The sequence below is a fragment of the Lampetra fluviatilis genome, chromosome 18 (assembly GCF_964198595.1).
Source record: "Lampetra fluviatilis chromosome 18, kcLamFluv1.1, whole genome shotgun sequence".
Classification (NCBI taxonomy): Eukaryota; Metazoa; Chordata; class Hyperoartia; order Petromyzontiformes; family Petromyzontidae; genus Lampetra; species Lampetra fluviatilis.
In genome coordinates this window covers 3923275-3936507 of record NC_136292.1, presented here as the reverse complement: position 1 = coordinate 3936507, position 13233 = coordinate 3923275, and the positions used below count along the sequence as shown (strand labels likewise).

At 46.4% G+C, this 13233-nt stretch overlaps 1 protein-coding gene across 3 annotated transcripts in view; it reads right to left on the bottom strand.

The window, feature by feature from the left end:
- The window catches only part of LOC144937106 (tetratricopeptide repeat protein 7B-like), a 118777-nt gene that overhangs the window by 28211 nt on the left and 77333 nt on the right, over positions 1-13233 (bottom strand). For all 3 annotated transcript variants that reach the window (XM_078864377.1, XM_078864375.1, XM_078864376.1), the window contains 2 exons: positions 9865-10005; positions 8424-8626 (listed from right to left, as the gene is read on the bottom strand). In XM_078864377.1, the coding sequence (XP_078720503.1) occupies positions 8424-8626; positions 9865-10005 (344 nt within the window). The remainder of the gene's footprint in view (positions 1-8423; positions 8627-9864; positions 10006-13233) is intronic.

The following is a 13233-nucleotide window of genomic DNA, read 5'->3' as shown; positions in this document are numbered from 1 at the left end:
CATTGGCATCTGTCACGCTTCTGAAATGCGACAATCAATCTAGCGCCTGCACACGAGCCACCGTCACTCAAATTAGTGTCGCCAAGTCCTTAGCCCCCATTGCACTTGCACAGCTTGATTTAGAGATAAACTGTCGTGACACGGACACACCGCGCTGCATAACACACTGAATCCCTCAAGTTGACGAGGGTACCAAACTCAATGTGCTCATTTCCAAAGTTTTTCTTTTACACAAATCTATTAAGGATGCTGGTCAGCCACGAAGATGAACTTGAGACCCATTTCAATCAACGATAAGGGTCTACGGCTCGCCAGCAGTGCAATGCACCCAGCACGTAGCGAGTGAAAACACGAGTTTCGAAGTTGGACTAACGAGAAATTTGCACGGCTGCATTGCAATGTTTCATTAGTTTTCGTCCCTCCCCCCAAGCCTCCAATTATTTGACCGCCTTTGTGCAAGGAAAATAAGAATAATATAATCTGATCGTGATGCATGGCCAGAGTCGGTGTGTTTTTTTCTTACAAATACTTTCTCACCAAGCGCGGCTACATCTATGCAGGAAAAATGTACGAAGATGAAGCTTCTGCACCAGTAAAAGCAACAGCACAAACGTCATCGTCCGCCTGTAGAATGTCACTGTTGTATGGGTTATTATTCGTGGAATTGAAGTGGCAATTATTTTGCCGAAAGTTCAACATTTTTCAGTTTTTTTCGGGTTTGTTATTAAAATTGCACAAACCCTTAAAAAACGTTGTGATTTTGTGTGCAAAACTAAATGTCGACAACAGTGAATGGTTGGGACTTCAGGCTTTTAAATTATCCCTCAAAATTACTATTGGCAATAAATCTGAATTATGTATCCCGCATTCTGCTTGTGAGTGGGCATGCTTTCATGCAACAGGCATACCAAATACGGCAAAAATAGAAATACGCTCTGTTAATGTCGACATCTCGTTGAAGTTACAATAAAATACTAACTTTAAAAACCTTATCTGAATCTGTCCTGCATAAGCCAGTAGCTCACCTCCAAAGCTTTTTCCTGGATTCAATGCAATAGTGGGTTTGATTAAAAAAAACAGTGCGGAATGACATGTTTGGTTCATCAGTTCTCTATCTTGACATTCAACGGGCGATTACAGCTGTCCGTACTGCCATGTACTTACACACAGTGGTCAAATCAGACCATGATCAACAGAGGGAAAACATTCCAGGCAAAGGGGGTGCCGAAGGACAGTTTTAGCCCCCTTCATGAGCAAAAAAATGACCGTCAAGTATTCGTGTACAAGGTAGCAACGCTTACCGCATACGTATACCACAACAATAACACGTGTTTGATGGTTTACAGAGATATACTAATACACTATTTGATAGGGAAGTCTATGCATTCTGCTTGCGTTTCCCCTATGGTATGCCACGGGGGACTAGTTGACCCACGTTCCTCACTCACTTTAATCATTGCTCGCATAACACAACAGAATGTACACTTCTCCCGTATTTGACGTTACTAGCTGTGCAACCGAAGACGTGTGGCATTTCATATATATATTTTCAAGAACTTTACCATTCGAAAGATCTGGTACGGTTTACCAAACCAAGTCCGTAACAATGCAGATAAACAAACTCTGGCGGTTGCTTGCGTCCCATTGAACATTTCAAACCACATTAGTTTCGAAGGCAGATGCTGCAACCACCATCAACATATGCCGAAGTCCATGATAAAAAAACAGGCTCTCTACTGCTGGTGCATGCTGCATGTCCAGGGTTACAGACAATTAAATATTTTTTATTCTGTGTGAATATCACTATGTATTAAACGGAACAGCGTGACGCGATGTGTAGCGTTGGAACGCGTGTTTATACTGAGGCACAGATCGAATATGAGGTGCGGTCACGAATAATTACGATTGTACACGATGACTTCATTCCTCTTTTCGTCGTTTTGGCTTCGGTTTTTCTCTTTGTCTGCCATATGATAAGCTCAGCAGCTGTGCTATGTTATACCAAGCCGGTAACAATTCACCTCGATGGTTCACTGAATTGCTACAATTGTGTGATTGTGTTTTTATATTCCTTCGTTTGCATTGTTTATCATTTGCTTTGTCTCATTTGTTCCGTCTCGTTAATTGTTTTTTTTACCCTTTTAATCTGGCAACAAAACTGACACCTTTTTTTACAAGGAGTCATGTTTGCATTGACCACAATACCTGCGGTCGGAATGCAAACAAAAAAAAACACAACTCTGATAACACTGGTCAACACACTTTTTCTGGCATAAGGTATTCTTACGTTTATAAGGTAATTTTGGGGTGCCGATTCCAAATCTGGCATCAGTTTTTGTCTATCACATCAGGTTTTTGAGATATCAAATATTGCATTTTCAATAAAAACTGCAGAAGAAAAATATGAAATAAATGTGGATATCTACATAAAATTATATTATAAACACACTATCCTAAAAATACAGCACCATATTTTAATACTAAAGCAGTCACTGACTCGCAACAACCTGCAATCATAAGTGACAGATTTAATTTTGGGTAAAATCAATGAAAATTGGGTATGCTGATAGCATAAAAATGATGTGATAAAGCAAATCTGAGATCAGATTTCGAATCAGCACCTTGAAATTAGTCTAAAACAGCTGCAAAAGTCCAGGCCAGAAAAAAAATGTTTTTTTTTGTTGATCAGTGTAATGTATGCACTGTCCTTGAAATTGATTGGTCCACACCCGAGACAGCTTTCCTTAGAGCCTCGTCTCACATGGTGTTGGACCAGATGACGCCAAAAGGCGCACTCGTTCAGATTCATTATCCGAAATGTATTGTAATTTGAATGAATCCCAAATAATTGACTGCTATGTGGAAATGCCGATGGGATGTATCACAAGCATAAATAGCTGATTCTAATAAATCGATTATCAAGCACCTACATCAAACAACAATATTTTGAAACAATTATTATTTACTGCCCTTTGTCAATCTGCTGCTGCACAAAAGTCTTTCGACACAGTGTCGGTCATGGTGGCTAGCTGCTTGACTTTAAAACAACACCTTTGGTCGTAGTTGGCGAAGAAGGGATCGAGGACTGGCTCAGACATGGCTCGCTACTGATGTTAGCCGCGGCCGGGAATCCAACCACGGTCGCCGCATTCATAGCGCGATTGCGTTAACCACTGCATCACTTGCTCCCCCCCTGTCCATGTTTGATATACAGTATTTGTTAGTGTGAGTGCATGTGTGGGCACGTAGTGCATTACTCAGAATGAATATCTGATTTATTCTGCCCAAATTCTCGAAGCAATCTGAATTGGGTTGGCACAAGGCAATGCAGATGAACCATATCAATGGATGAAAATTCAATATTGCATAAACCGCCTATTGACTTAATTATCAACAACAATAAAATATGCTGGTCGAATGCTGGAAGGGTAACTAGTTGATATGCATTGGTTTCCTGACAGGTCCTTGAAGAAGGCATCTCCTGGTCGAGTTCGAGTGCACGTCCAACTTATGAAGATGCACACAGGACCAAGAGAATATAAAAGCAATGATGGCACTAAAATAAACAAACGTTGTTCTGCAACAATTACAAAAAAAATATCGTAGAATTAACTATTTCAAATGAAGTTCGCAGAAGTTTTAAGCTATTAATAAACACATCACCATGGCAACTATGACAAATTACAAAAATCCCCCATATAGCCTGAACAGACTGTTGGGGCAAGTGCTGTTAGCGAGCACCTATGAAGGCCGGCACGGCACACGACAGGGTGGGTGGCAAACACCACGCCCGACCGCCTTTGTCTCCCCAGTGGTGATGTTTACACACCAGACCCGCTACTCATTTGAGGCCGAGTCGACCTAGAGGAGGACCGATTCAGATAATCGTCACTGGTGTTGCCTGCGAGCGGGAATCAAACTCGGGTTTTCCAGGTTCGTAGTGCAGCACGCTAACCGCTATGCCACCGCTCCCCTATGACAACTTTGACACACACAGACATTAGATGGGCACGTGTGTTGGGGGGGGGGAGTCGTCACAGCAAAGAGAGGTGCACACACAGACAGACACCTTCAAACGCACGCGCATTTATTTAATCCGCGACATCGAATTGACCACCGGGGCCGCCTTGGTGGAGACTGGCCGGCGTTGCGGTTGCTCGCTTCCAAAATTGAAAACCAGCGCCAACTTCAAAGGGATCGAGTCGGGGAGTGGAGGGGGGTGTAAGGATGTGACCAAATCGTCCGTTTAACATGACGGCTTTAGCTATGTTTATTGTTTATTTTATTAACACCCGACCATCTCCAGCTAGTGCTTGCCGAGCTGTATTTTTGTTTCCAGTTGCCAAACGAATAGATTACAAGGTCGCACTCATGACACACAAAGTGCTTGCCACAATACCTTTCTGATCTCGTCAAGGAGCATAAACCATCAAGCGAACTCCGGTCATCCTCGCAGCAGCTTTTGGCTAGCAATAAAATATAGACGGTCACTGCATCGCGCGCTTTCAGATGCGCTTCTGCAGGCCCCTGGAACGCTCTTCCTTCCGATATTAGGAAGCCACTGGAGCTATGAACTTTTAAATCTAAATTGAAAACGAATTGATTTTTGCGTTCAGGTTGTTGTCCTTCCCCCGCGTCTCTGATTAGCACGGTTGGCTTTGTGCGGTGGCAAAATAAGTTCAACATACATACATTATTCCATCCGCTTTTCGAACCCCTCGTTTATGTCACACATCATTAGGCGTAAAGGCGTGCGCGCTGCCACCCGGGCCGGGCGAGGCATGGCTGCGTGGAGCGATGGTGTGCGGAGGGTTTAAACGCGCAGCAACAGAGGCTGGGGACGTGAATCCAGCCAAGTCTGGCTTCCCTTTACTTTGTCCCACAGCTTGACCGTGGGTTGTGTTTTTAACAGCGATATAATTCTCTCTCTCTCAATTTTCATTTAACATAGATTGTAAGAAAAAAGAAACCCATCTGCAAATAGGCATGCAAGCAACACGTTGGTTAATCGATTAGAATAGATTGTTACGTTCCCCATTGCACGCGTCAAGTCTTGCACGTGACGCGCGGTTATTTACAATGTACCGAAATTACATGCAAATGACAAGGGTGTAAAAATAAAACGAAAAAAAAAGCAAGAAAGTGAATTACGAGCCCAAATCATAACAATGTGTCCAATCTGTATGGGTACGGTGAGGGGGGGTGAATTGTTTATGTCTACTAGGTTCCAGCATTAATTTTGCCAACCCGACCTTATCAAACATAAGTTAATTAAATGTCCTTTTTGGCAGAAACTCACGAGCCATCAAGACAGTGTCCAGCTGCCAAGACAGGTTCCGGTCACGGAGTTTCGCTGCATTTGGGAACTGGCAGCGTGGGGACGATCTTGTGGTTACGGGCAACCATCTCATTCCAAGAGCGCGGTGCACGAATCCGCTACCGGCACAGATAATTTACGGTCGGCACAAAGCTCTAAACTAAATAAAACTAATACGCATGAATTAAAATCGCACCAATGAGCACGAAGGAGCAAAATTACTGTCTAATCTTGGAAATGCATTTGGAACAGGCGCGCGTGCGCGTGTGTGTGTGCACGCGCGTGTGCGGTGGAAGTGGGGGAGGGGGAGGAAGGCAGGCAGAGGCAGGAGAAGCAGAGTGGGGTAAGCAGGTGGGGAATGCGGGCTGCCAGCTGATGCGGTTCTACGCGATGCAGACACGGGCAAAAGTATCGGGAGGGCGAGATGCGGGTGGGTACTGCTCGTATGGGTCTGCCCATCGTGTGCGTGTCTGGGAGGCCGGTTGGCGAGGGGCGGGGAAAAATGGAGAGGAGTGTGGCTGGGGATGGGGGGCGCGATGCGGGAGGCACAAACCTTCCAGATAGACAGCGGAGCATGTGCTCGTACGCTAGCTGCACACGCGAGCAAAGCGGCGAGGGAGACCCGTGGAATGCAACTTTCGTGCGGCCGGCGATAGTAAGTCGGGGGAAGCAATAGGGTGTTTGGGTGGGAAGGCGAAACGGCGTCGTTCATGTGCAGTCAGGTTGGGTGGTGTGTGCGTTTCGGGAGGACAGAGGGATGGGCAACTGGCTCAAGAGGCAGAGCGGCTTACATGGATTAAATCATCGTACAGACAACTGAGGAATAGTGTGCATACACGTAGGCGGACAGATGGGTATTAGAGGATATTTATTATTGAAAGAACACATTTCTCGCTAAGCATAAAGCCGAAATAAATATAATTGGAATATACTGCATAATACGTACAACTAGGAAAATTATTGTAGGCTGACCAGGATCTGACCAGGATTCAAAATTGCGAGATAAAGAGACAATCCAGACAAGATATAATCAGAGATGACAAACGGGTCAAAAATAAAGAAAATGTAATTGGAGATGCTAAGTACAGAAAGCATCAGAATCAGAAGAATCTTTATTTGTACCGGAGGAATCCGATGAGCTATAAAGATATTCTTCACAAATGTCTAGTAGGTGAAACATAAGAGATGTGTGCTTGGAATTATGCCGAGACAAAAGGAGGCTCCCGAGAGCAAATTTAAATCAGACATCGTCGTGAATGTTAAAGAAATTGAGCAGGATTGGGCGGGAGACACACTGCAAGATGGGTTAATGGCCAATAAACAAGACTCGTGCACGAGTGGGAACAGTCTTAAGAGAAAGAATGGAGAGATAGATCTGCCCACATGTGGGAACAAGAGACATTTGCGGCATCGCATTACCACGAGGGATGGTAACGGCCTAATTCCAACAGCGGATATAATATGGCTGATGATGATGGTTTGACAGCAGATTGGCACGTGGCAGTATTTTAGGTATATAGATGGTAACAATGAGGATGGTTTTATTCAACCGTGAAATCCTCTTTTTCAGGATCGTGCATTTCGATATTTGGCCATTTCTTCTTTGATGAAGCATTTCCGATGTGAGAAGAAACCGGCCGTACCCAGGGAAAACCTCACGCAAAAGGGGATATGTATGGACATTGGACGTCTTTCGCACAGTATGTAGCCAACCCTGATAATCGGAGGTGCAATGGGGGAGGGGGGGGGGACAAGACTCCAAGGTCCACACGGGCAGGTTCAAAAACCCATTTTCCTGGCTTCCTTGCAGCCTGGGGAGTTTGTGAGTTTTAGCAAAGTTCGTGGTGAGTTTCAGCAAAGTTCGTGGTGAGTTTTAGCAAAGTTCGTGGTGAGTTTTAGCAAAGTTCGTGGTGAGTTTCAGCAATGTTCGTGGTGAGTTTCAGCAAAGTTCGTGCTGAGTTTCAGCAAAGTTCGTGGTGAGTTTTAGCAATGTTCGTGGTGAGTTTCAGCAATGTGGTGAGTTTCAGCAATGTTCGTGGTGAGTTTCAGCAATGTTCGTGGTGAGTTTCAGCAATGTACGTGGTGAGTTTCAGCAATGTGGTGAGTTTCACCAATGTTCGTGGTGAGTTTCAGCAATGTTCGTGGTGAGTTTCAGCAATGTTCGTGGTGAGTTTCAGCAAAGTTCGTGGTGAGTTTCAGCAATGTTCGTGGTGAGTTTCAGCAATGTGGTGAGTTTCAGCAAAGTTCGTGGTGAGTTTCAGCAATGTCCGTGGTGAGTTTCAGCAATGTTCGTGGTGAGTTTCAGCAATGAACGTGTACCAACCAACTTTGGCCCTCTCCATATCTGTGGGACCTTTTTTCCAGTATCAAAATCATGAAAAAACAAGTATAGGCTGTCCGCTTTCAGGCAATGAAACAGGTGTTAAGATGTTCAAACACCAAATAGATACCTCTTGCAAGGGCTCTCCAGAGAGCTGTAATAGAGGCACGGCAGGTGTGCCGGTGGGCAGGAAGAATGGGGGGGGGGGAACAGGCAGGCGTGCAGGTTGCTCGTTCAGCAAAACAAAAACAGGAAAACTTTCACTGCAGATCTTCTTCCACGCAAATCGTAGAGACCAGACCGGTGACGTCCGTGCCAAATAATAATAATGCACATTTAGTATTCATGCCATTATAATAGGATGAAGAGTCTTCAACAGTAGGGGCAATGTTGCTACGAGGCTTTAGCCAATAAAGTAAAATCTGCGAGTTTTTTTCTTTCAAATTTGGCCGGTGACGTCAGGACACGTAGACCTACTAATATTCAAATAACACCACGGGACATTTAATATCCACTGCGAAGAAAGTGGCACGTGGTCGCTTTTTGTTGACATACGTGCCGCTGTTTCAAGCCGGAGCGGCGAGCGGGACTCGAACTGCGAACGTCTGGAAACAAGCGACGACAACGCGGACCGTCCCGACCATTTCGTCACCGCCCCTCACGTGACATTTCGCGGCAGTCGGCAGGCGCGGGAGCGTCGCACGCACACACGCGCGAGCAGACGGACGGCGGGTCACCCGGACACCACACGCGGACAACAAGACGCGGCAACTCGAGGGGGCTCACCAGTTTCTGCATGGTGCGCACGTGCGTGGGGCTGATGGCGAGGGCCTCGTCATACCAGCGCTTGGCCTCCTCCAGGCTCCCGCGGAGCTCCGCCACCTGGCCCTTGAGGAAGAGCACGTGGTGCGACATGGGGAAGAGGCCGGCCGCCTCCTGCGCGCACGCCAGCGCCTCCGACGGCTTGCCGATGCCCACGTACACCTCCGCTGTGGTGGGGCGGGGGGGGGGCACCGGGTAGGGGGGCACGAGATGGTGGCAGCTGCTCACCACTAATCCCCCATGACGCTGCAATGACCAGTGGCTGAACCGAAGCCCGCGTCTTGATTGAGACTGCGAAAGGTGATTTGTAAATACATATAGTGCAGCAGTAACAACAGCAGTCCGTTGCGTGAAGATTAATCCGCTCCCCCATCCCCCCCCACACACCACCACTCTGACAATCTATGGGTAGCTATTGGATTCAAGAATCAATCGGTCTGTTTTTTTCATGTCTTGTTTGTTCTGTTTATGCAAGGTTTTCTTTGCTACATAGCCTAATGTTACATTACCAATTACTTTAATCATTGCAATTCAAGGTCGGGATTTGCTCCAATAGCTTATTAAATGTAACACAGTGGTCAATGCCAGAGCTTCTAGTGGATAAAAGGGTAACGTTATCCCATAACAAACATCATATACAATAAATGTAACATTGATTAATCATTCCATAGCTAACAATCACAATGGCACTGCTCCATTCTATACCATGAAAAGCCTAAAGTGAGTGTCGGGACATTTCCATTGTGAAAGGAATCTGCTAGAGATGCTCATCCCATTGTTCAATGGATGTTGTTGCATTTAATTACTTCTGCATGACAGGGTGCATCGAGCAAAAACCTCTTCCATTATGCGACCCCCTCCTATACAGTCCCTACTCCTCAGTTCCCGACGATGTGCAGTCACCACATCTGAAAGGCATCACTGCCGAAAGTCACTACCGTCCCATAATCACCAATGCCGAGAGCTACCAATGGCTATAGTCTCCACCAATCAACAGTCCCCAATTCCCACAGTGCTTGCTTACCAGTCACATTACCCTTTTTATTTCCCTCAATCTCCGTCGCCCATTTACCTCCAATCCAGTCACCACTTCCCACAATGCCACGTCCCACAGTGCCCACTACCCACAATGCCCACTACCCACAATGCTCACTACCCACAATGCCCACTACCCACTACCCACAATGCCCACTACCCACAATGCTCACTACCCACAGTGCCCACTACCCACAGTGCCCACTTCCCACAATGCCCACTACCCACAATGCCCTCTACCCACAGTGCCCACTTCCCACAGTGCCCACTTCCCACAGTGCCCACTACCCACAATGCCCACTACCCACAATGCCCACTTCCCACAATGCCCCTTCCCACAGTGCCCCGTGGTCGGGCTGCAAGAGGGTACCAGCATGCAGCCAAATCTGGGTGAGGATCATCCATGGGTGCATGGGCCCCTGCTTGGGCGTGCTGCTCTGCAGGGAGGACGCCACCTCGGACAGCGCCTGCTCCACTCGCGATGCGGCCACCGACGTCGCGTGCACCGAACCTGGCGCGGGTGTGGTGGGGAAGAAGTTTGGGGGAAGTTGTGGCAGGTGGAGGCAGTCGGGGTGGATGGGGGGGTCGGCGGGGGAGTTTGGATATCGCAGAGCGAGAGAGAGCAGCAGTAGCAGGGCGAGCGGGAGCATGGGAGCGCAGGTGGTCAAGAAGGGTGGGTCGAGAGCGGTCAAGGGAGGGCGAGGGTCAGAAAAGGAAAGATGGTTGTCGGGAGGGCAGGGGTGGGGGAGGAGGGTGAGCAGTTACAAAAGGCAGTGGTCGGGTGGGAACAGTTGAAAGAGATGAGAAATCAACACGCGTGCAGGAAGTTCATCCGTCAAGCACACAGCTGTGCTGTTTGAGTCTGGTGCTGAACCATGTCCCAAGATGTCCGGGTGAATGGGGGCAGGGGAGGGGTGGCTATTGCTGCCAGACATTCCTCGCTCTGGCGCTTCGTGGATTTCAAAAATTTGGTAGGGTGGGTGGGTTCATCAGCAGAATGGTAATCAAAAGAAGCTGTGGAAAATAATGCCCGGAAATGGAGCAACTGCCCTTTTACCTCCTAAATTTGTGACAGGCTTACACAATTCTAGATTTGAAGCTTTCGTGACTGCAAGGATTCATATTCTTAGGTTTTTTTCGGTAAAGTCCCGTAGGTAAAACATTTAAATAAATAAAAGTAAAATAAAAATCACGACGTTTCGGAGGCAACACAAGCTTCCGTCTTCAGGTGGAACCATCACAGCACGATAGCTGTATCAAGTACGATAGCTGTATCAAGTACGATAGCTGTATCAAGTACTTGATACAGCTATCGTGCTGTGACGGTTCCACCTGAAGACGGAAGCTTGTGTTGCCTCCGAAACATCGTGATTTTTATTTTATTTTTATTTTACTTTTATTAATTTTAATTTCAATTTTTTACCTACGTGACTTTACCGAAAAAACCTAAGAATAGGCTTACACAAGCCTGTCACAAAGCCCAAGAGTTAAGATTTTATTTGTTTTTTGGAATCTCTCCAACACGGCAGCCAATTCATGCAAATAATTTCAACTGTGTCACGCCGAGCAGCAAACACTGTGCAGAGTTCCAGCCACGAGCACGCAACTCTAAAATCCACGGCTAAACACGTCTTGGGGTCACAGTTCCAGGCAACTACAACAAATGCGTTGATGACTAGGGCATTGGTATGAAACTGAGAGGCATCGGCTGATAATGAAATTGTGTCCGTAAACATCATGTGGCAATGCTGTCGAAACTGCGCACATCTTGTAATTTACCGCATTAAAACACAGGGCTCTGCCAGATTATTTAATGACAGATAAGTGTGACAAAGTAACATCAAGCATTACAAGAGATGCTGCGGAGAGTGTAACTCCGCAGACCGGCAAACATGAAGCTTTGCATCTTGACAGCGTGTCACATTGCATCGTAAGTGAGCCCCATTTCATAGGGACTAGAATGCATAAAGATTTTATTTTTTTTAAAAATGAATGAAGCCGTACACGTGCATAAACGAACATAAAAACGTTGGGATTCAAGACAGGAAAGTCAATTTGTCGCTTTTGCAGGTTTTGCTTTGCAGCCAAAATGACATGACGACGCTTGCTTGCTGCGATTTCAATTGTTAAAGTGGTGTATGATCATTATTATTTTCCCTCTTTTGCTCTGACTGTTTATCATTTGTTGAATTCTGTATGCTATCAATCCAAACTTATTCCATTACTCAGAACACAGCCGTATCCAGTAGAGAGCCCTACCACAGCGAACAATGCCAATCAGATGCTCACACTGCCCTGATTGACTATTCAATAAGTTTCTACCTCCAGTATTGTTGCCTTCTGTATGCAGTCTTGGCCTGGGAAAATGTGATTTTGTTAACATCTCTGCATATGCATTTACACGATCAGAGTTGACTACAAGTGAATAGAATACACACTTGGCTAATGTTAGGATGGTTTTTTTTTCCTGTGGTGCCACTTTTGACGAGGCTGAGATCCATCAAGCTACCTGTATGTGAGAAACTATTTACCTCGGACTTAAACCTCGGTTTCTAGAGGTGGCCAGGTAAAATGTGTGTAATGATCTGCCCCCCCCCCCCCAGCGTGTACATTAGTTGTCAAGAGTCAGGGTCATGATTTAATAAAAAAACGGTATTCATTTTGTAGCCAATCTCGTTTGCATTTCGTTTATACAGTAATGTTTGCTCCATTAGCCTAAATGTAATGATGACATCTCATTTTCATATAACTGGCATAAATGGTTAACGATCGATTCTCACACGCACACGTGCATTTTTTAGCACAATCAATCAATTTCACCGGATTGAATCGATGCATCGTGATATAGCTATGGGCTAAGTAGGTCTTAGGAGCCTTAAAAGTCACGGCAAAGTGGCCGATACAAGTCGGTTGGGGAGAGTGCGAGCACTCCCAGCTCTCCCAACGAAGTCTGCCCGCGTTGAGCAGTGGGCTAAACAGGCGAGGGCCCTCTACATGGGCGACCTTTGCCCGCTTCACGCATTTACCGCCGTGCAACAACTGCAGCTTAACACAGCACGTTTTTTAACAGTGGTGCGTTTTCTTCCAACGGACACAGCAAGAAGTCCGTTAGACCCACATTAAAATTCAGAGCACGCTGGGGGTTACTGTAAAGTATTTCTTTTTTTTTCCCCCTCCTGCTCATCCAGTGAGCTGCGAGACAGCCGATAACACTTAACCTGCAGCGTACATTCGCTGGGGCCTGTGGCGGTGGTGGCGGTGGTGGCGGCCTATCAGTGGCGGTTCTGTTGATGCCCCGGCACAGCGACGAGCAGTGCCGACAGGCAGGCGGCCGCGCGGAGCGCCGATAACCTGATCCGCGTTCAGCATTCTTAACCCTTGCACCCATTAAAAGTGGGCAACCGCCGATCCCTGACCCCATTGAATACCGCTAGTTTCGTCGTGGTGAAAAATTTGACGGACAGCTATGAATGGGGATTTGGGAATCCCGGATGCATTTTGTTGTTGTTATTATTGTATCAACGTTCGATGCGTTTTTGGAAAGCGGGGAATTGTCACCCCGAAGGCAGGCAAACTCTAATAGAAACCTAGCTCGCTGGGAACAGCGTGTATGCATGAAGAATCACACGCGCACGTGGTTGTAAACAATAATTGTGATTCGGGTGAACTCGTGAAACGCAAAGCAAGGCACGCACTATGATACGTAGTGTGGCCAGCCATTCTGTCCATGCAACTCTTA